The 21,646-nt window shown below is 50.2% G+C and overlaps 1 protein-coding gene and 1 long non-coding RNA gene across 4 annotated transcripts; both read right to left on the bottom strand.

Moving 5' to 3' along the window:
* Positions 1-855: 855 nt before the first annotated feature.
* Positions 856-3,205, bottom strand: LOC113948535. Of its 2 annotated transcripts, none has more exons than XR_003528186.1 (3): positions 2,401-3,205; positions 1,613-1,801; positions 856-969 (listed from the first exon to the last, which is right to left on the bottom strand). It is a non-coding gene; the product is annotated as an uncharacterized LOC113948535 (long non-coding RNA). The 2 variants fall into 2 exon arrangements; XR_003528187.1 differs by having other exon boundaries at positions 2,431-3,205.
* Positions 3,206-3,317: 112 nt separating this feature from the next.
* On the bottom strand, positions 3,318-20,542 carry TM9SF4 (transmembrane 9 superfamily member 4). Of its 2 annotated transcripts, XR_003528185.1 has the most exons (19): positions 20,438-20,542; positions 15,554-15,667; positions 13,875-13,974; positions 13,347-13,515; positions 13,137-13,266; positions 12,606-12,729; positions 11,686-11,804; positions 11,462-11,573; positions 10,923-10,993; positions 10,379-10,511; positions 9,816-9,897; positions 9,650-9,725; positions 9,226-9,309; positions 8,854-9,029; positions 8,454-8,517; positions 7,793-7,912; positions 7,183-7,272; positions 5,865-6,814; positions 3,318-3,933 (listed from the first exon to the last, which is right to left on the bottom strand). XR_003528185.1 is itself a non-coding variant. In XM_027646199.1 (18 exons), exons 1-18 carry the CDS (start codon positions 20,525-20,527, stop codon positions 6,665-6,667), a joined length of 2,004 nt encoding a protein of 667 aa, XP_027502000.1. In that variant the 5' UTR covers positions 20,528-20,542; the 3' UTR covers positions 4,750-6,664. The 2 variants fall into 2 exon arrangements, 1 of the variants encoding a protein (XP_027502000.1); XM_027646199.1 differs by lacking the exon at positions 3,318-3,933 and having other exon boundaries at positions 4,750-6,814.
* Positions 20,543-21,646: the final 1,104 nt, after the last annotated feature.

Genomic DNA, 21,646 nt, shown 5'->3' with positions numbered 1-21,646 from the left:
GAGGCAATGGCAGACACTGTGCTGGTTATGTGATATAAAAAAAAGCTTCATCCCACGAAGAGTTTGGTTTTGGTTTTTGTTTGGTTTGGGGCCAGGACGTGGCTGTGAGTCAGCCCAGCAGAGCCCTGTGAACCACTGCACTGTGATCTCTGTTCCTGGCACACCTGTATCACAGGTGGCATCAGACGGACCCCAAGAGGAGTGACTACAGCAAGTAATTGGTCAGGAGGGTTTAGTTAAATAAATATTTTAAAGTGTGGCTGACTTGGGGGATGTCCAAGAGCGATATGAACCATCAAGACTGCACTATATTTATATTTATAATATATAAACCCATAGAGCTCCAGTCAGCAAAAGGACAGCATATGAACTTGCCAGCCTTTATAAATCAGACCCCAGATTCTCAAAAAGCAAAGGACTTAATGTCCCACTACTAATAATGATTCCAGCTCCCTCACTAGCAAATAGCCAAGCCAAGCCATTCCCTGGCAGCAGAGGGTTAACTCACCTCACCTGTCCTTCCAGGCTCAGATTGCCAGAGCCCTGTGAAAGGCTGAAGATCTTTTCCCCCACGGGATTACAGCTCACTCAAAATCCATTTGTAGGAAGGCACAGCACGTTATCTTGCATTTTCTTCCACTGAATTTCACTTGACAGAATACCCACACACCGTGTTGTGACAGAGCCCGTTCTGTGTCTCACAACAGCACTGCTCTTTACCCTCAGTGTTGAAAAATGGTGTCACTTCAACTGGAATCCCTTTTCTCCCTCCAGTAGATTGATGATTTCAGTACTTTTGTTGTGAGCTCAGCTCTTTGTTCTTTAATTCCTTCCTTGCTGACAGGTGAATAGCAGCTGCTGGGAAGATTTCCTGCAGTTCACTGAAAAAAAATCCCCGTTTCTTTTCTCTGCCACTGCACCACCTTTGCTGTCGGGACAGAACAACCCCGAGGAGGCATTTTCTGCTGCCTGCAATTAAAATTTCCACAAAGAAATCTTCAAAGATGCTTTTCCCATCACCCGACCTTCTTGCTTATCCCCTCTAATCCCGGTTAGTCAGGCTGACTGAATTCTCCCTCAGGTGCCTATTTTTAGTTAATTGCCTGCCCAAGCCCTGGAGATATTCTGCCACCAGAGTGAGGTGGATGAATGGCTCAAATAGAACCACTTTAGGTTTCCAACCTCATCCCAAAATTTGCTTCTTTTCCATAACTTATTTCTCATATTTTTCCCAGTTCTCAGAGATGGGCATTGCCTTGTGAAGCTCTGAATCCCACCCTGCCCGACCCCAGCGTGGTAGGAGAAGGCAGTTTGGTTTAGCCTGATCTACTGGACCAGGACTGGCAAAACCTGGGCTCTGTTTTCACCCTGATCCCCAGCCCTAGCACCTCTCACCCTTTCTGTGCCTGTTTCCCTGTAAGAGGCCACAGCCATACCAAGCCTCCCCTGGGAAGCAGCTGGAAGCTGTCCAGGGAGCACTGTTACCACTGTTACCACTGACCCAGCTTCCTTACAGGACCACTGTTCCTGCTCCCCACCATCACCACGTCCCTGGTGTGAGCAGACCCCTCTGCTGTCCCTGCTGCACAATCCATGCATGTATCGGGCTCACCTCTGGCTATTCCCTGCACCCAGGGGCAGACTTGCTTCATTCTGCTGAATAACTGGAATCCTTTAGGAATCCTTCCACATGTTTCAGCCATTCCTGTGGCTCCAGGTAAGGAGTCTTCTCCCAGAGTGCACTCTGCAATCTACCAGCTCCACATGTTCCCACAGACCACTCGCCACTAAACGCTTCAGACTGGCACAGGAAAAAAAATGGAACTGGTGATCAGAAATGAGACCAGAAAACAGACCACATTCTGCTTCTCACAAATCCACACCAGGAGATGAGCTCGGCTTTCCTGTCCAAAGTACATTCTATTTCCATGTGCACAGGAAGGCTCCAGGAGGAGCCTCAAACACCTTCTTCACTGTGTGCTCATGGCTGAACCTTGGTCTGTGCTGTCTTTTCCACCAGTGCCTAAGTATGAGCATGCACAAAGTACATACATGACACAGAGGGAGCTTCTCTGTATCAGGAGATCACAGGGACAAGGAAAGTTAAAGGCATTGGCAAATGATTAAAAAATAGGGAATTTGGAATCTGGGGTTTTTTATACTATTAAATAGGTCAGTTCTTCATTTCCAGTTAGGGGAAGAACCCCCAACATTAAAGTGTCTCATTAAAAACCAGCTGTCCCTCACTTTCACAGCTCTCTTCACCTTCAGTCTCACCCTCTGATCACAAACTGTGTCTTTGTTTTAAACTACTATGCAAGTGGATAACCAGCTCTACCACAGAATGTACTGAGTGGGCAGGGGACGGCTCCAAAGCCTGTGGGACAGGGACAGACACACCTCTGTCATCCAGGTGAACAGACCACAGACCTGCCTGCAGCCCTTTTCCCTCTGTAGTCAGTGTCTTGCACTTGAAGGTAACACAAGCTTTGCTCATGGTCTTCAGCAGCAGCCACTTCAGGGTCAGCAGAAGGGTGCAGGAGCCTGCAAACTCCAGCACATCCCATAACTTCTGCTAGAAGCCTCTCTGGAGTTTGTGAGATCTCCTCACCCTGCTGAGTGCCTCAGCCTTGATGCTTCATGGGATTTTCCCACTCATACCTAGGAACAATTTTTAGAAAGGTTGTTTTGTAACATGTGTACCAGTGTTTTTCTTAAATGAGGATACTGATGAAGAACACAAGAGCTGTCTGCTGAAGTGCTCCAGGAGGCACAAAAAGGAACCTGTGGAACCACGAAGACTCACCCCTGGAGCAGCTGAGCTCCAAAACTGCTGCTGGAGGAAAAGCTACTGAGCGACTTTTGCAACCACAAGTCATTTTGAGAACCCTCTCCCAGGCACAAGCTCTGCCATCTGCCCCATGAGCCAGTGGACATGCCCTTGGAAGGTGAAGGGTTTGGGGATTAGCCCTGGGACTGGGTGGAAGAGCCATGGTCTCCCTCCCTGAGGCTGCTGTTCATGCTGTCCCTTCTTGTGCTGGATCTGGACAGGCCCTGTGCCTGACCTCCCTCCCTGCAGCTACAGCTGCCAAAGCCAGAAACTTCCCATTGTTAAAGCTCAATTGGTTTTCTAAAAACAAACTTTCTAGCACTTTTACACACAGTGAATTAACCTCTTTTAATGGAGTATTTTGGGGGCTGTAAACAAGGTTTTTAAATTGTAATTAAGTGCCATTAGGAAACATAAGGTTCATCACTAAAATTAGCTCTTGCAAATGAAGCTCAAATTGAAAGCATTTTTTTATAATGAAGTTGTTTATTAAAAGCATTTGGATGATCTGCCCCGGGCATCTTCTTGGGGAAGAATTGGGCTTTGGTTGGTTTAAATAAAGACAGAATGGTAAAGCAGGTCAAAGACCCAGTTCCCTGCATGAAGCCACACGGGTTTGTCTTTCAAGCAAAGAATTACACCCCCACAAAAAAAGACCCAGCACCCCCCTGGGGATGCAGCCACAGCCAACACCATAATCCCCTGTCAGGAGGATAATGTTTGTTAGACAGAAAGTTCTGGTCACTTGGTTTCACTAGAATTTCCAGCTCATGTGGCAGCATTTCAGACTAGTCCAGCCCACACCCCCTCCCAAATAACCCCCACGTGCTCCACTCCCCAAGGGCAGAAGAACCAGGACCAAACCTTAAGCTGCAGGCACCAGCAAGCATTTGGAGATGAAAAAGGGTGAAGCACACCCTCCCCTCTTGGGATTCTCCTTCAGAACACAGATTAAAAGCTGACAGCCACAATCAGTGTTCAGGTGCTTTTCTCTAGGTACGATCTGGTTTTCATTCCTAAAGCAGCTGCTGGTGAAACGTGCCCTTTCCTCAGCAGCTTTCCCCCGGAGCTGAGGGCTGTGACAGGACATGAATACACTCAATCTGCCAAAAAATAAGAAAGAAGTTCAGCACAGATCGTCCTGTTGGTGGAGCTGAAGCTTCCTTTGCCTTTTTTTAAAGGGAAAAGGGACTATTCTGATGATTTCCAAGTTTTGATTCAAGCATTTGCCTGCTCTGGTCTCGGTCACAGACATTGAGCAGCCCCTGACACTGGCACCTCCGTAACCTGGGGGAAGCACATTCATTGCTCTGCTGGGCAGAACCTCTCAGGAAAGGGGATTTCACTTTCCCTCCCTCAGGCAGCATTCCAATGGATGCTGGCTGCTCTCCTGCCATGCATTCCCCCAGCAAAACACACAAGCTCTGGGAAGCCATGGACGACAATGTTGAAGGCTCTGCTTCCACAGCACCAGTACAAGTCCAAACTCCTGTTTGGAAGGAAATGGCAGCTCCATTCTGAGCTGTCCTCTCACTTCTGCTGCTCAAAAGCACCATGTATCTGTCCAGCACTGCCATCCAGCAGTCCTGCTGCTCTTCCCATCATTGCTACACACATCAAATAAGGTATCTCACACGAGAGACAAGTTGCTCAAGGGATTTTACCCTGCAGCACATCCAAACGCCTCGACTGGTGGCACAATTACAATATATGGCAGCATTCAGGACATGCCACACTGAGAGAAACATACTGCTCCAGTCAAGTTTACCAGGAGAAAAATATTGCAAAGAAAACTGAAGTATTCCAAGCTCTGCTTTTGTCTGAAGCCACACGTCACAGACCACGCGGGTGTCGAACAGGCCAAGTGTTACAAAAGGAAATTCTCCAGAGGTGGCTTAGGAGAACCCAGGAGAGCAGGATGACAGGACAATGGCAGATTTATTTACAATAGGACACAAAGAATACATACATTAATTAAAAATTACAAAGAATACAGAGAAAACAGTTCAGGAAAGGGAGAGAAATCAATGCTGGCTGAGCCTCTCCACTGGGGCAGGGGCAGAAGAAAAAAAAAGGAAACAAAAAACAACAAACCAATCAAAATCTCAGAAAAGGACCTCAAATCAGAACTGACACAGGACTCCACAGCACAGCTGGCTCACGCATCCCCTGCGCCCTTTTTCCATCCATGATTCCTGGCTGATTGGACTTTGGCATGATGAGCAAGGCTGATGGGAAGGGACGTGGGCCCTTGCGTGGACCTGGTGAAAACTCATGGCAATTAGGGTTAAAAAGAGCCCCAAAGCCCTCAAGGGTGCACATCAGTGCTGGGAGCAGGGAGGGCTTTGGACAGTTCTGGGTAGAAAGAGTGTGACCTGTGGCAGCTGGTCATCAGGAGACCTTACTACAAGAAGCAAAACTTTCTTAGATCTCACTAAAAAAACCTCTCCCCTGTAGCCCTGACTGAATCCAGCTAGTCTGGGGATGTAGGGAGTCTGCACTGCAATGTGGAACCTTTTTTACTGATAAACATCATTGAAGTGACCAAAATAAAAAACAACTTTAACCTCTTTTAAAAAGAGCTTCCTGTGGGCCAATTCAGGCATCAAGCCATGTGAAAAGAGCCCACATCAGCTGTCCTGGAGGGCTTGGACTGGTTTTTGTGGAGAAGAACAAAGTACAGCTTAGGGGCATACACTTTTCCTGTTCCCTGGAGGTAGAGAATTTCAGAGGAGGAGCAGAGAGCAGCGAGGGTGGCCGGCCCCAGAGGGAGGGCTGGCAGGGAGACAGCCCCACTCTCAGGCCATAGGAGAGCTCCACAGGGCCACCTGCTCTGTGCTCAGCCCCTTCAGCAGGGCCTGCACACCCCTCAGGCAGCTCAGGCCCAGCACTGCCTCAGATTGCTTGGCACTGACCCTGCAGAAGTGTCTCCGCAGGCTCTGCGTGATTCCGGCAGCGTTCCCAGGATGGAGCCTGCCCCATTTCCTCATGCATATGGAGCAGAACTATTGACAGAAAAAACCCTTGTAGGTACCTCACACATCCTTCCAGTCCTGTATTCCAGCACAACCACGGACGTTATATCCTGCCTTCTGAAGGAGAGGCAATCCCACCCTCCCCTCAGCCCTTCCAGCAGAGGCATGCGCAGCGGCCCGTGCTGTCCGAGGCTGGAGGGGGGGAGCAGCGATGCCGAGGGTTGCAGTTGTCAAGCTCTCTCAGGGTGAAATTGCACTTCCCAGGCTCCAAATGGCACCTCCAGCAAATTGTAAACAAGCCGAAGCCAGGACTTCGGTGGTCGGAGCACACCGGACTCCCGCTGGGTGAGCCTTTAGGCTCCGGTTATTTTGCCATAGTCAAGCTCCCTCTTCTGTGCAGACACGAAGGCAGGAGAAAAAACGCAGTCTGATGCTCATCTGAAGAGTCTCCCTGAATCCTAGAGCACCCCAGGGGCTGGAAGAAAACGTTTTCACAAGTGTTTCTACTGCTGTTTCAAATCCATTCGTCATCAACATAAAAAAAAAAAAAGGATGAATTAGCAAAAAGGGGGTTTTACTTATACAGAGGGATATTTCTCTGCTAAAAAACTCCCTCAAATATGGAACAGGATAATAAAGTTAAAATGTAAGGTATCTACAGACCCCTTTTCCCCCAGAAGTAGCCCAGAATCCATGTACACTGTGCCAAAGTTACATTCCAAATCGAGGAGTTAACTGTTTCTCTTGTCACTCTCCCACTGGATTTCGTTTCCTTAAAAGAGCTGGGAGATGATGTCCACGTCACTCCCGGGAGGACACGCGTTCGGAGGCGTCTGATTCCTGCTGGGGCTCTGCAGCTTCAGTCGATCTTCACGGCGGCGTAGATTTTCCGGACGAACATGTAGGCTGCGTAGAAGCCGATGGTGCCCGTGAGGAGCCAGAAGGACAGGACCATGAGGGCAGTGTAGCCAAAGTACAGCAAGGAGGGAATGAACTCAACAATATCCAGCTAAAACAGAAGAGGAGGGGAAAAAAATGAGCAAAATAACGCACGGAGGCGACACGAGTCCCCAACCCAGCGCAGTGCCCTCTGCGAGGGGACCTTTGTGCCAAAGGGAGGATTAGTTTTCATCCAGCTGAACAGATTCCCTTCGAGGTGGGGTTGGGAACACTATTCCACACAAGTGATCTGGGCAGGGTCCCAGGGCACCTACACCTTCCTCTCCCCTCTGGCAGGGCTGTCAGCACCACTGGCTGCTCAGCTGCCTTGGGCTGGCACGGGACAGACTAGGACTCTGCAGTCCCACCATTTCCTTTCCCAAATCCCACAGTCTTCCCCAGAAAGGCAGCACTTTTATACAGGAGGAATAACAATACCTTGTTCACAAAGTAGAATACAGCATAGATCAGCACATAGAAGGCAGATCCCCCTGACACCAGGAAGGTCCTCCACCACCAGCGGTAATCCTGATAGGATAAAAAGCCTTATTACCCCACAGGCTTTCTTCTTCTGTGGGATGATAATCCTTCTCCTGTCTCAGAAGAGCTGTGACCATTCCAGGACAGGGAGAATATCACACATTTTCCTTCAAAGGAAACCCACAATTTGGGGTGGGGAACTGTTTTGTCACAAAAGTGTCTCCAAAGCAAGAGGACATGAAGCTGACAGTGAAGCAAAGCCAGGTCAGCTCACAGCACCTCTGGCCCTGCATTTGTTTTTTATGTGCATGGAATGAACCAGTTTCTTTGAGAAGAGACATCAGCTGAAAACACCCCACACCCAGCAGAATTCCTGGTATGAAACCACAGTTCCCAGCCTAACAGATAATCAAGGAGCTTCAATTCCCCTTGAAGCCAAGAGGTGTTGGGAGCAATCCCACCTGTGAAGCTGGGCCACACTAATTTCTGCTGAGCAGAACAACACGACCTGTGCTTTTCCAAGAGCAGGCACCCTGAGCTACCCAAACTACAAACATGGAAATCTCACCTCAGCACAGAGTTGGAAGTACACCATGACAATGCTGATCTGGGAGCAGGATACCACCAGAATTATAAACACCAGGAAGAGAAAGCCGAAAAGGTAATAGAACTGGTTCTCCCAGATTGCCTGAAACAAAGACACAGCAGGAATTTGTTTCTGTGCTACTGTGATCAATCACTTGAACATGGGACTAACTTCTGGCAGCCAACCAAGGGAAAATAAGAAGCCCCTCAGCTTCATGGAGATGAAAACACAGATCTAATCTGTCTCACAACATCACTTCAGAGGATTCAGGTTGCAAAAAGGTGCACAAGGACAGCTCTGAGGTAGCTTTTCATTCCCCTACACCTCCCAAGCAATGGAACAGCAAATTCCTCCCTGTCCATACAAGGTGAAAAATGGGCAGCAGCTGAAATGGTGACTGTGTTAAGACCAGGACCCCTCCTTGATGTAATGTTACAGTAAATTTCATCTTTAGCACAATCCTTCAAATCACCAGGCGTGTCCCACAGCTCTCTCTGGAAACTACTGAATGGCCTGGAGGGAACAGCTACCCCCCTTCACTGAATACAGGAATAGGACACTGCTTCAGTGGAAGCCCCTTCCCTTTCAAAAGCTTTGGCATGAGAGGAATCCTATTCAGGAGCAAAGTGGGTTAAATGCTTACACTGAAAATGAAGAACAGTTCGATGAACATGGCTCCGAAAGGCAGAATACCAGCCATGAGGATCCTACAGAGCCAGAAACAAAAACCATAAGCAGCACAAAAAAACTGTTCAGACATTAAAAATTCCTTGTAGCCACATAGCACAGGCTCCAAAGGATCTACAGCTCCAGATTACTAAAACAAATTTCACAGGCAATGGCACAGCTGCTCCCACTGCTGAGCACATACCACTGCTACGAGCACCCCTCACACCACATCCAAATTACCAGTATTGTCTCAAGGAACCCCATCTGTCCATGTCCAGAGACCAGCAGAAAGTGACGTTCAGCAACCCAAGGGGACAAAGGGGAGGGGGCTTAACTCCTTAACTCACCATATTTCCCAGACATTCATCACTCACCCCACAAATTTATTCATGTACCACCTCTGCTCCGGGATCTGCCTGGGAATCTGATTTGTCCGTACAGGATTGTCATATGGCTGCTTCCGAAATCCAAAGTAGTAACCCAAGTAGACCAAGGGCAAGGAGATCCCAAACCACATGCAGAGCAAGGCCACCATGGTAGGGAAAGGCACCTGGAATTACAAGAGTCACAGAAGTGAGGCTGACAGCTCACCTGCCCTGGAGACTGATGTCATCAGCCACGCAAACCCTCCAGTCACCCACTACAAGGATATCCACATTTGGAAAGGTCTGGGAAGACAAGTAAGGCCCTGTCAGCCCAGTCACCCCCTCCCACCCAGCAGGCCCCGGGCTGAGGGTGGTACCTACCGCACCAGAGGAGTGTTTCCCCCAGATGAAACAGTTCAGGACGAAGCAGATGCCGAAGACGACGCCCGGGTACAGGGTCGCTGTCTGCAAGAGCAACCACAGCACAAGAGAAGACACATGACTCCATCAGCCAGATGTTCCTCTGTAATGAGTCCATGCCTGGGATAAGGCACATGTGGAGTAATGTCCCTTTTGCTACAGCACAAGAACACAGGGCTGGGCTGTGGGGAGGATCTTGGACAATCCTCTCTGCTCTAGTACGTGCTCTTGTGTTTGCCCTTTTCTGTAGAGCTACAAGGACTCAACCCAAAGCAAATCTGAAGCACAGCCAGGCTGTGTCCAGCTGCCACAAACATGTGGAGCTTATCCACAGATCTTGCCATCAGCAAACCTGGATAAACAGCACGGAACATCCAAGACTCACACAAAAGGCTCCCTTCTTCCACCGATGGCCTTTCAGAGTCCGGTACAAGCGGCCAGCAAAGAATCCACCAAAAACCCTGGGCAGAAACAAGCCAAGACAAAGAGAATGAGCTGTTCTGCTGGGGAGGTGCAGGACAGCACTGGGGGGAAGCCGTGGAGGCACCTACCCCATGAACATGAAGAGGAAGCAGGCAGTTGTCATCAGCGCGCCCCGGCTGGAAGGCGACAGCATCCCCAGCATAGCAACAACTGCGGAGGGAAACAGGACAAGGAACAGCAGCTCTGAGGTACATGGGACAGGGGCCTGTCCCATCCACAGGCCACAGCTGCCTGGAATCTCTGCACAGGCCTCATTTCCTTCACAGCATAACACATCCACAGCCTCCAGCATGGGCCAGAGAGAGGAAGCTTTGATCTCAGCTACAGACCATGCTCCAGCCTCAGCTTCCCCAGGGATGGGAGCAGGTGCAGCTCAGCAGGCAAGGCACACCTGTGCAAAGGCCTCTCAGCACACTGTCACCCAGGGCTCACAGCTTGGCAACACAAAATATAATCACACAAAGCTGCCTTCAGCTGGGAAATGCCATCGAGCAGCTCAGCAATGCTGAGCCCGGGCCAATGGAAGCAGCTTTATGGGCCTCACTCCAGCCAAAGTGAGCACAGGGTGAAGACAAACATCCCCAAGCATCATCCTTATTACAGCCACCCCCATGCAGCATGTGCCACTTACAGATGACAATCAGGATCATACAAAAGAGCTGAATTCCAGAACCCAGGAGAGAGCTGAGGATCATAGGATACTGTGGAGGCCTGAAGACATCCCCATGCACAAGTTTCCAACCTGATTCCTCCATGGTATCTTCCTGTAGCAATAACAGAAAAAGAAGATTAGTTAGATATGATATGCCAGTGGAAACTGAAGTCCTACCACAGCCACTCTAAGAGGGTAACTTCCCTGGATGCAGCTCTTCTCCAGAATTTTACCACTCTAGCCAAGAAACTTCTTTCCTCTTGGGCAGACACAGCTGAGGCGTGAACTGCCAGTGCCAGGGCACACATTTCCAGAGCTGTCTGCAGTCATTACTCAGGTCTGAAGACATCTGAACTGGTAATGTGCCATTGTACACTGACAGCCAGAGATGTGTGACAGAACAGCCCCTCCCATGGCCAGGGCTCAAAGCAAAACAGGGGCAAGGGAAGAGATTGCACAAGAGATCCCTCCTGGTCTGTGCTTCCCTCCCTCTCTGATCCCAGCCTCAAGAACAAATGCATACAATGTCATCTTCCTTGTTGTAGTTGGCAATGTCCTTCCGCAGAGTCCGGATGATGATCATGCTGAGAATCCCTGAAAACAAGCACAAACTGTGTTCAGCTCAGAGGCTCCTACATGGCTGTGCTGCTCTCACACTGTGCAACTACATGGCTCCCACTTACATGCTGTTCTGTCTGGGAGAGGAGGCCTTGAGTCATCAGCAAAGACAGAAACAAAACCCCAGGGGAGTAGGGGAGGCAGTATTCCAGCAGGAACAGGGCACTGTGGCTTTCCTGTGGCTTTTTTTTTTTAATTTAAATATGGACATGGAAGATGTGCATTCACCACATACTCCCTCAATGACCCCAGCCAGGCGGGTAACTGCCTGACCCCACAGGGCACTGTCTGAACCAGGAGGGTTTAAGTGCTGTGTTGGTTTCCTGCCCCATCTGACCAGGTTCAGACGTGGCCTCATCCTCCTCGAGCCACCTGCAGCTGAGGCTCAAAGCAAATTCCTTGCAGACACCCATAAAGCCCTCCCCACCCCACATATCCCCTCACCTGAAAGGAAAAACACGACCACAACTGAGTTGATGATAGAAAACCAGTGGATCTGCACATCACTCATGGTCAGGTACGTGTCCCAGCGGGAAGCCCACTTGATGTCACTTTCCTGAAAGAGCAGGGGAGTTCTTCTCACATCAGCACATTCCCAGTGTCTTCCACAACACCTGTGACACACACCTGGAGCATCACTGCCAGCCAGCTCCCCAGTACTGCCTTACCTCCCAGTGCACAGAGTAGGTGAAGAGCAACTGGTTCTCTTTAGTGGGATCTATCTCCTGAGGGGCAGAGCCCGTGGCTTCGGGCAGGGTACACATGCTCTTCTCATCAGCCTTCAAGTCTGTAAGGGAAAACATGGCACACACAGTCAGCCCTTCCCTCAGGCACCACCTCTCCCATGGAGCACCACCCTTAGGGCACTGGGCTGCAGTTATTCCAGGTACTGTGGGGAACCACTCACTCCTTGCTCACCTGCTCTGCAGTTTGCAAAACTATTCTCCTGACCAGCAGTGGAGCACGATTAACAAACTTTCAGGAAAGCTATGCACAGGGCTCTCCTTAACTGGAAGGATAAAAGCCAGAGGTTCTGAAGCCAAGGATCTAGACCATGAACAAATCCTCTATTCCACATGACATGCTGAGAAAAAAAGACCTCTGCAGCAGAGCCTGCTCTGCCAGAGGAGAGCTGCACAGGGTGATACACACCATAAGCAACTGCCCTTTGAGACCCTTCACTGATGTAGGAGTGTTTTCCCCTAACCATTATTTTAAAAATTCAATCCCCCTGGAACTGTTCCAAACATCCTGGACAAGCACACAGTGTCCCAGTCAGGGAGATAGGCACCACAAAAAGAGCTACATGCCCTGCATGCTTCATGCTGGATGATACAGTGCAAAAAAATGCAACCCCAAAACCTCAAACTCAGGTCTTTTTACAGGAAACGATTTTTCCATGGATTGCACTGCAAGGATATCTCTCCATTGTTGGTACTTCCTTAACAACAAAGGGGTTTATTCTTAAAATTCGGACTCTTTCTGTGCCCTGTGAAGCAACAACTGCCATCCTGATAACATCAACAGCATCCAACTCTTGTTCCTACAGGAGACTCTTCCCCCTTGCTCCTCCCCAAGAGTCTCTTACCTTCTAGTTTAATGCTTTGGGGAATCACCTCAAAGCGCACCACCCTGTAGGTGTGCTCCTGGCTCTCTTCCACATCCTCTCTGTGGTAGTAAAGGATGAAGGAGAGGTGGTTGTGCAGGTAGAACTGAAAGAGTGACATGAAATAAAGCGTCAGCACCCCAGGGCAGAACAGGCAAAGCTGAGAAGCAACAGCTGCAGAAAACAGCTCCAGTGAGGAAAACTAAAGACACTCCAACATCAGAGATTAGCCAGTCTTGGAGGCACAGTGCCTTTGCTCTGCTGAGGGGGAGCCACTGCATGAGCATGTTCAAAGTTACACAGTCAGTCCAAGGAAGGACTCCTGGCTATCGTACCAACAGTCCAGCACCCATCCCCTGCTTCCCACGAGAGACCCCTCTCTCATATTTCCACTCTTTATAAAACCTTTTGGTTGCATTCCCAATTCTGACACTCTCTGGCAGACCTCTAACACCCTCTAACAGACACCCAGATCTCCTCCAGGCACCCTCAGACAGCACCTCAATGCTCTACCTTGTTACCGTCCATAAACCCAAGCCTATATCCGTGCTCGAACTGCACATCCTTCTCCTTCTTCTTCTCCTCTTCCTCACGATTGGAATAAAACTCCAGCCGTGTTGCCACAGGGAGGTTATCAGCAATGCTGAAAACACAGATTTCAGATCAAATTTGTCCACAGCACCAAATCCCCTCTGACACAAACCCACGCCAGAGGTGACTCACAGGTGGACGTAGTAATCCTCCCTGATGCGCTCGGCGATCAGCTTGCTCTGCTCCACTGTCAGAATGACTGGCTTGTTGGGAAAGTTACACAGAACTTCACATTTCTTCTCCATGTTCATGGAGACCTGGAAAGGCGTATTTACAATTCGGTCCCCACGAAGAACCTCACCTGGAAAACAGGAAAATAGGGGCAGGGTTGGAGGCTGCCAGGCTTCCTGCCAACCGGGCACTGTGCAGCTGGAGGGACCACAGCAAGTCTCCTTTGCTGCCATGGATCAGACTGAAGGACAGTTTAGCTACTTTGTTGGAAGTATCAAGCACTACTTATGAGGCAGGTTATATGCCCTCCTTCAGTAAAGGCATTTCCTCTGCCCGACACACGGACACCCCCGTTTGCACACAGCCAGACACAGTGAATCAAAGGAATCAGGTTCTCCTCACAGCTCAGCAGAGGTGACATTTCCAATTGCTTTTAGCCCTGTAAACATCCCCCCATGCTGTGGGACTGCTGTCTGGCAGGTTACACACCGAGGTTCTCAGCCTTGTAGGTTATCTTGCTGGGCTGGCAGAAGGGCAGCGAGTAGTACTCGTAGGGCAGCTGGGTCCGGGAGCTGGTGAGCTTCACAGCCTGCAGGAAGAACAGAAGGATCATCCCCAGGAAAGGACTCAGGATAATTTCCTGACCTCTCAGCATCAGCCAGAAGCTGACACTTGAACTTCAAGACCATAAAGCTCACTTTTGGAAGATACTACTACTAATATTAAAAATAATAATAGAGACAGATGTTCCTGAGAGACCTCTGGCTTGCTTCCCTTTTGCACCATTCCCAGATGTACATTCCCTACATTACAATTTAGCAGAAATTCATTCACAGAGAAACACTGGTGTTTTTGCAAATTCATGTCCCAATGGAGTCCTAAGAGCTCAAAAAAGATTCAAGAATCCCAATTCATACAAGATTTCCTCAAAAAAAATAATTCATATCCCACTGGACCTCCTGGGCCCTGTCTGGCCTCCAGGGCTATGAAGAGTTCAGCAATTTTAATCCTGCAAGGAAAGCCAGAGAGCCATCAGACTGGGGAGAAAAAGGGTTGGTGACAAACCCCAAACATTCCTGGAGGGTTTCCACAAATCACAGGGCACAAGGGAAGTGCAGAGACACACCACAATAGCCAAGGCCACAGTTGCTCCAAAAAACAGAAGTGTTCTGTAACACAGCCAAGCTCGTTTATTGGAAGAGCACTGGCAAACACACCGACTTGCCTTAGCAAGGAGGGAGCATTTGGCTCCTGAAATCCCATTGAGAACAGCCATTCCAATACCCCCTTCTTCTGGGAAGCTTACTGTAGCCACAGGCAAGTCTCATTTGCTTAAAAATAGCCTATGTCTGGCAGCCTGTGGCCAAAGAGAAAAGTGTGCTGTGCTTCACGTGGGAGCAGCCAACCTCAGCAGCCCCCAGGGTGCTGGATTTGCTGAGACAGAGGCCACAGCTTTAGAAAAATAAATGAAATGGGCTGTAAATCGCTGATGTCTGGAAGCAAAGCCTGGCTTCCTCCTGGATGGGTGTAGCAGCTCTGTCGTTCAGTACCAGCAATGCTGCATGGAAACAGCTCCCAGCAAGGCTGGGCTCTAAGCTCTGCAAGGCTCAAGGACAAGCACCTCCACTTGGGAAGGGCTTATCACAGATTTCCCTAGTCCTGAAGATACAACACGAGCAAAACAGGTAGAGAAAATTAAGAAGGTCTGATTCAAACCATTACTTTATTGCACTCCTTCCACCTTCTACCTTCCACCCCAAGGCCCACCTCTGTAAGCACTTTGAGAGTCAGTATAATGTTAGAGAAATTGAATTTACTTCAAAGCCACAGTGAAAAAGGGGCTCTTTTTCCACATGGAGCAACATCTCAGGGACTTTGTGCAAATGCTGAAGAAATTTGGTAGAAGGTATCAGGGCCAAGAACAAGAATCATGTTGGGAACCGAGTGTAAGATGAGGACAGTGACCACTTGAGGGTGGTCCCAACCACCTGACTCAAATGCTGTGAAACAGAGAAAATATCTGAACCCAAAATTTTAGCAACAGGATCCTCAAATTTGACTTTCCAGCCCCCCTTAGCTGCTATGATATAAAAAAAAACAACAAACCAAAACCCAAAAGATAAAGTACCCCCAAATCAAATGGACTAAGAGCACCAAGTTCATCCTACCTTTATTTCTACGGGATCATTGCGGTGGAAGTTGATAGGAGCCACCCCAGGTACATAGAACGAGTCTGTACTGTGCAGCAACAACAGCAAGACCAGCATATACCTTATCCTTTCCTGAAAAAAGGAGAAGAAACAGTAAGATATAACAGAAAAGGCAGGAACAACATCAGAGATGGGCAACAACACTGGAAGCACTCATCCCAGACATTAGAGAGGCTGCATTGTCAGGTGATTAAACAGAAACTAAATTCACAAAAGCAATTAGTAGCTTTGTTTTGTGACTCTCACCAGGTCACTTTCTGCTCTAGGTGTCTCTGCCTCTTCATCTGCAATTAGGAAAACTCTGGCTTTGCTAAACCACAAGAAAAACTCACTTTTTAGCTGCACCACGGGGCAGTGAACAGGCTGTCACCTGACTTTTCTGCTCCCATCCATCTGAGCTCCCTGTGTTGGAAAACTCCATGGATTAGTAGAGAAGAGGGCTGTAGCCCTGGCACTGGATGCCTGTCAGCTCTGCACGGCAGCAGTTACCCTGGAGCCACTTACAGATGGATGCTCACGTGCTGCTACCTGCAGCACAGTAGTTACTGTGAGCTCAGGTGTGACACCAAAGCACGCAAAGGGACGGTCACATCACTGCTCCCTCCTTCCCTCACCCCTCCAGGCCACAACACAACTCAGTAACACAGCAAAAAGCTTTTTCAACCCTTTTTCAGGCAGCAGGAGGACAGGTCAGGCTGGAAGGCTCAGTCTCCACGAGGGCTCCAACAGAACCCAGACCCCGCCAGCAGCAGCAAACCTTTTATTTAACACACCTTGCTGCCTCCTCAGCCCCTCCCATCACCTCAGGTGACCCAGCTCTGGCACGGGCAGGAAGGCTGTGAAATGAAAATCGAGCTTTAAAGAGTATTAGCCAGCAGCAGCTTGCCTGGATTAAGACACCAGTGTAATCTCACAGCACTACTGCCTTAAGCCCCTCCTCCCAAACTCCCTGCATGTACCAGCACCACTGGAAAACCACACAAAACCTGGAGCTTGGTTTGGGACAACTCTTGAGCTAATGCTGCAGCTGTAACAAACCAAATCCCTGCTGTCTCTGTCCTCAGCACAGTCAGGCTGGCACACAGCACGAGAGAAAATACTCCAGAGCTTGGCATCCACAGGCCAGGTGTGGACAAACAGCACCCCTATCCCAGGGATCCTTCCTCAGGTTTTGGAAAAAAATATATTTAAAAAAAAATAAATCTGTGTTTATTGCCCCCACACCCCTTCTCTTCATCACCTCCCTTATTCTGAGGTGAGGAAGGTACATTTGTCCCAGACACCAGCAAGGGCCAACGGAATTACTGGAACTGAACAGGATGAAAGAAAAAGCCATAAATATTGGTGGGTTTAAAATCTAAAATGTATTTAAAATGCTATTGCTAAGCACCTACAGAAGATGTTAGCACTGAATCATCAGATACATGTGGTCTTTCAGTACCTGAAGGGAGCCTAAAAGGAAGATTGAGAGAGAATATTTACAAGAGCAGGACAAGGAGGAATGGCTTCAAACTGACAGAGATTAGGTTTAGATTAGATATTACAAAGAAATTCTTAATTAATTTCTTCACTGAGGGTGGTGAAGCACTGGCACAGGTTGCCCAGAGGAGCTGTGGCTGCCCCATCCCTGGAAGTGTTCAAGGTCAGGTTGGACAGGGCTTGGAACAACCTGGGATAGGAGAAGGTGTCCCTACCCATGGCAGGGGGTTGGAACTAGGTGAGCTTTAAGGTCCTTCCAACCTAAACCATCCTGCAATTCTGAGATCTTTTATGTTGTTACTTGCAAACCAAAACCATACAGGTGCCACCCTTGCCCCAGAGGGCTTGGAGGTGACAAGACCAGGACAGAACTTCAGCAGATGCTCAGGAGACACATGAGCACATAGAATATGAAATTTTTGATGACAAAAATTTTGCAGAAATCAGGCTCTTTGCATACAGGTGATGATGACTCAGGCAGCACCAGGCAACAGAAAAGACAAGAGGGCGACTCTGGAAGGCTGTGCCAGGAAGGAACAGTTGGTAGCAAGGCACGGGAATGCTGCTATGCAACAGGTGGGGGAGCTCTGGAAGTGAAATTTGAAGGAAATGCCCAGTGCAGGTTCCTGAGCTGGCAGAGCACAGGGAAGCTGATGCTGAGGTTCTTTCTTGTCAGGATCTTTGCTTTTGTACTCACAGATGTGCTTCATCTTCTCCAAACAAAGGCATCAGCTTTAGCAATGGCAACTAAGACACCACCCAAAACATCTGTGTAACTCATGGGCCTGGCCAGGTGATCGTCTCATTTGGGGAACATCTGGAAGCCGAGTTTTCTCATATGCAAGGTCAGAACTTCCAGGATGGAGCTGTGCTTTTGTTCAGTCGTGGAGCCCTGGTGAGGCCCCCCAGCAGACAGGACACACACCTTTGCAGCCTTTACCAATTATTTATGTTTCAAAACACATGCACGAAACAGTTGTGCATCTGAGGTGCCAGGAAATCATATAACGAAGCAACAAGTAGCACAACAAACAGGCACAACTCCAGACTGAGAAAAACCCAGCTGCATGTAGGCAAAAATAGTCTGGATTGACTAAGCCTGATTATTTTCCCATATGCAGACATGCAGACAGACCCTTTCTTAGGAGAATATGGTCTAAATAAGAGAACTGCAGAAGTAAAATTACCCCCTCCTATCCCCCAAATCAGAGCACTGCTCAGACTGAAAAGATCCATCACAAGCAAAAATCCTGTGGAAGGAAAGCAAATCTCTGCCTTAAAAAAGGGGGAAAACCCAAATCTATTTCAAATGTCACTATATTCTGTCTGCACACAGGCCCCTGATAGGAGCCACACTCTGACTTCTCTCTCCCACAGGCAGAATGTATCCTGGGGAAGTCATGGCATGAGCCCATGCAAAGCATGTCACTCTGGGAGCAGCTGGCACGGTGCAGGCAGGACCCTGCCAGAGCTGCCAGCACAGCTCACCAAACACCCCCACAGCCCAGCACACCCTCCTCCAAGGGCAGCTTCTTCAAGCCTGTGGGATCTCTCTAGAAAGATATTGAAAACATATTCCTGTAATTACCTTCAGAACAAAGCACTTGGCTGTAAGAAGGAACTAACTCAAACTCCTTGCAGAAACTCTAACAGTATTTCCTGCCCTGTTCACACACCAACTCTCTCCAAGAAGGCACTCCTGGATAATTACCACTAGACTTGGGATTTGCAGACAACTCCAGGACACAGTTTCTTTAATTTATCCCACTCAGAAAGACTTAAACAACACTGCCACTTTCTGTGAATGCACAGAAGCCACGCTGCCTCAACAGAGGAATTATTCACTAAGCCCCAGCCTGACCCAGCATGACGAGACCCTAAAACGTGCAGTTATCACCACGTGCTTCCCTACAGCCAGCACTGGCAGAGTCTGAACTCCAGCATTTATTTAAGAGAAAGGGAAAACAGCAGCTTTTTCCCTGGGGCACTCCAACAGCTCCAAGGTGCCCCAGAGGGTCCGTGGCCGGGTCACGACTGCCCAGGATGTCCCTGCCCAAGCCAAGAGATCCTCAAGCTGCAGCAATTTCAAGCATCCTGCAAGCATTTGAATCGGGCTGGTGCTGTACCAGTGATGGTTTAGGTCTTAGAGAGTTTCACAATCCAACAACTTCAGAACACAGTATTTGCTCAAAGTGAGGAAGAGGAAGTAGTAAGTGACAACGATGGATGTTGCGAATGAAATGATGGACATTATCCCATCTCTTTTGGGCAGAGAAGGGCATCAAACAGCCATAATCAAGGGCTGTTAACTTTCAGCACTGAAGAAAACCAGGGAAAACCTGTCCAGATGGATTCACAAAGCTTTGCTATCCCATTCCACTTACTGAAACTTTGGAATGTGGTGACAGAAAGGGAGGAAAGGCACGACCCCACTGCTCTGTGGGAGGAAAAGAAAAATCCACCAAAGGATTACACATGTAACCTTCATTCTGCCCTCAGGCACATCAACAGGACACTCACAGTGGTAAGGGCACTCTCTCCATGAGTCACCTCACGCCCCAGCCCTGGCCAGCAGCGACCTTTCTATCAGCACACATCCTTTATCCACACTGTCATGGAAATATTCTTCTGGGAAAGCCATGAGGAAATCCATTTTACTCCTACAAGACTCCAAGGCAGGTAAGTAACGTCCCAGCAGCTCGTTTTCTCCTCCGTGAGGTGGCACTGATGCTCAGCTACCTTAGCAAAGTCCCACTAGGAACATATGCAGCTCTCTGAGGATTCAGGGAATAATTCAATAATAATAACAGGGATGCTGGGACGACGGGAAGGTGAAGCAGTTGCTCGCACCCCGGCCCGACAATTACCACCGAACACCTGTGAAAATCACGCACAGCGCAACAGCCGCTTTGCTTGGCACCAGCACCGGGTCCAGGGCGACGCCTTCCTTCCAGAGAGCGGCACAGCGAGGGGAAGGGAATGGGAAAGAAGCGCCAGTACTCCCTACAACCCACAATGGCCCGGCCCGGCCCCTCCTGCCCAGACAACGCCGTGACCCGCGACACGGTGCCAAGTTTGCTGCCGCGGGAGCGCGGGGCCGGCACCCGCCCCGCTCCTCCGGGCCCGTCGGTACCGAGCGGCGGCCTGAGCTCTGCCCCGCGCCGGTGACACCGCCGGGGGACGCGGCACGGCTGCAAGGCCCCGGGAGACACGGCGGAGCCTCCTGCGGACAGCGGCCGGGCCTGTGACCCTCCCAGGCCCTCCCGGAGCGCCCTCCCCGCGCCCCGCGGCGGGGCCGGTGGCGGTGCGGGCCGGGGGTCTGCGGGTGGGACGCGGGGCCGGGCCGGGCCCCCCCGCACTCACCATCGCCGCCGACGCCGCCATCTTGCATCCACGTGTCGGCGCTGACGTCACCGGAAGCGGCGCGCGGTTGGCTGCGGGGCAGATCGCCATGGCGACCGCGGCGGCCGGGCAGGGCCGCACCGGGAGGCTGCGCTCCGCACCGCCGGGGCCGCGCCCGCCTCACCCCCGGCTCCTCCCGGCTCCGCCCTGCTAGACGGGGCGGGGTAGGGGTAGTTGCTCAGTCCCCAGCGGGTCTCCGGCCTCGTGGAGCCGGTCGGGGACGGGGGGCGGCCTGCGCCGCCATCTTTGTTGAGGGCATGAGGCTTGGCGTAGGGGGCGGGCACGACGCCGCGGCCGCCATGTTTGGTGCGGGCGGGGCCGGGGCCATGCGGTTTCGAACCTCCCGGTCCGTCCCCGCCGGTCCGGGAGAACGGGGTCTGCTCCCAGAGGCGCCCCGGACCAGCCCGGGCCTGCGGCCCGCTCTGAGGGATACTTCGGACGCACCTGGGCCTGGGGCTCGCCCTGAGGGGCTCTTCGGACCCCAACTTGCCCCATCCACGTCCCCCAACCCTTGTCCCATTCGCATCCCCCCGCCCGGGCTCCGGGGCGGGAGGAACGGCCAGGCGAGGAGAGATTGATAAATACTTTATTGATTACAAAAAGAAACTCACAAAGCAGATAGAAAAGAGCTGAAGCGTTGGCATTTTCCTCTTGGTATCGAAAATATAATCACAGGCCCTGATCTCCCTGCTGTAAGAGGTACAGGGCTATCTTAAAAATAATATATTGCTTCCTTCTTTTCCCCAAATAACCTGTCATTAAATACTAAAAATAAACAACAACATTAAGTGAGTGTGCAGGGAGCACCGGGCCCTTGCTGACTCTTCAAATTCCCCAGCAGACATCAAATCCTGCCTGTGAGCTTTGCCACAGGGGAGAGGTTTCCTTGGGCCACGACTTTGGGCTCCAGAGGTTCCTCCCAAGGCAAGCAGAAGGGGATCCATTCAGGGACAGCCTGGAAAAGCGCTGTCTGTCTGTCTGTCTGCCCACCCTCCTGCACAGCCTCAGCAAACCTGTGCTCTCCACAGGGGGTGCTGTGAAAATACTGAGGAATGAAACCCAGGAGGGAGAGAGCAGGACACGTGTCTGTGACACTCGACATCCAAACTCCAGGATCCTGCGCTGAGGATGAGTCAAAGTGCTGCATCGCCTGGGAATGCCCTGGGATCT

The sequence above is a fragment of the Corapipo altera genome, unplaced genomic scaffold, assembly GCF_003945725.1.
Source record: "Corapipo altera isolate COAL_440 unplaced genomic scaffold, ASM394572v1 64, whole genome shotgun sequence".
In the NCBI taxonomy this organism is placed as follows: domain Eukaryota; kingdom Metazoa; phylum Chordata; class Aves; order Passeriformes; family Pipridae; genus Corapipo; species Corapipo altera.
Note: the sequence above shows the minus strand (reverse complement) of the source record. Positions and strands in the feature narration are given on the sequence as shown.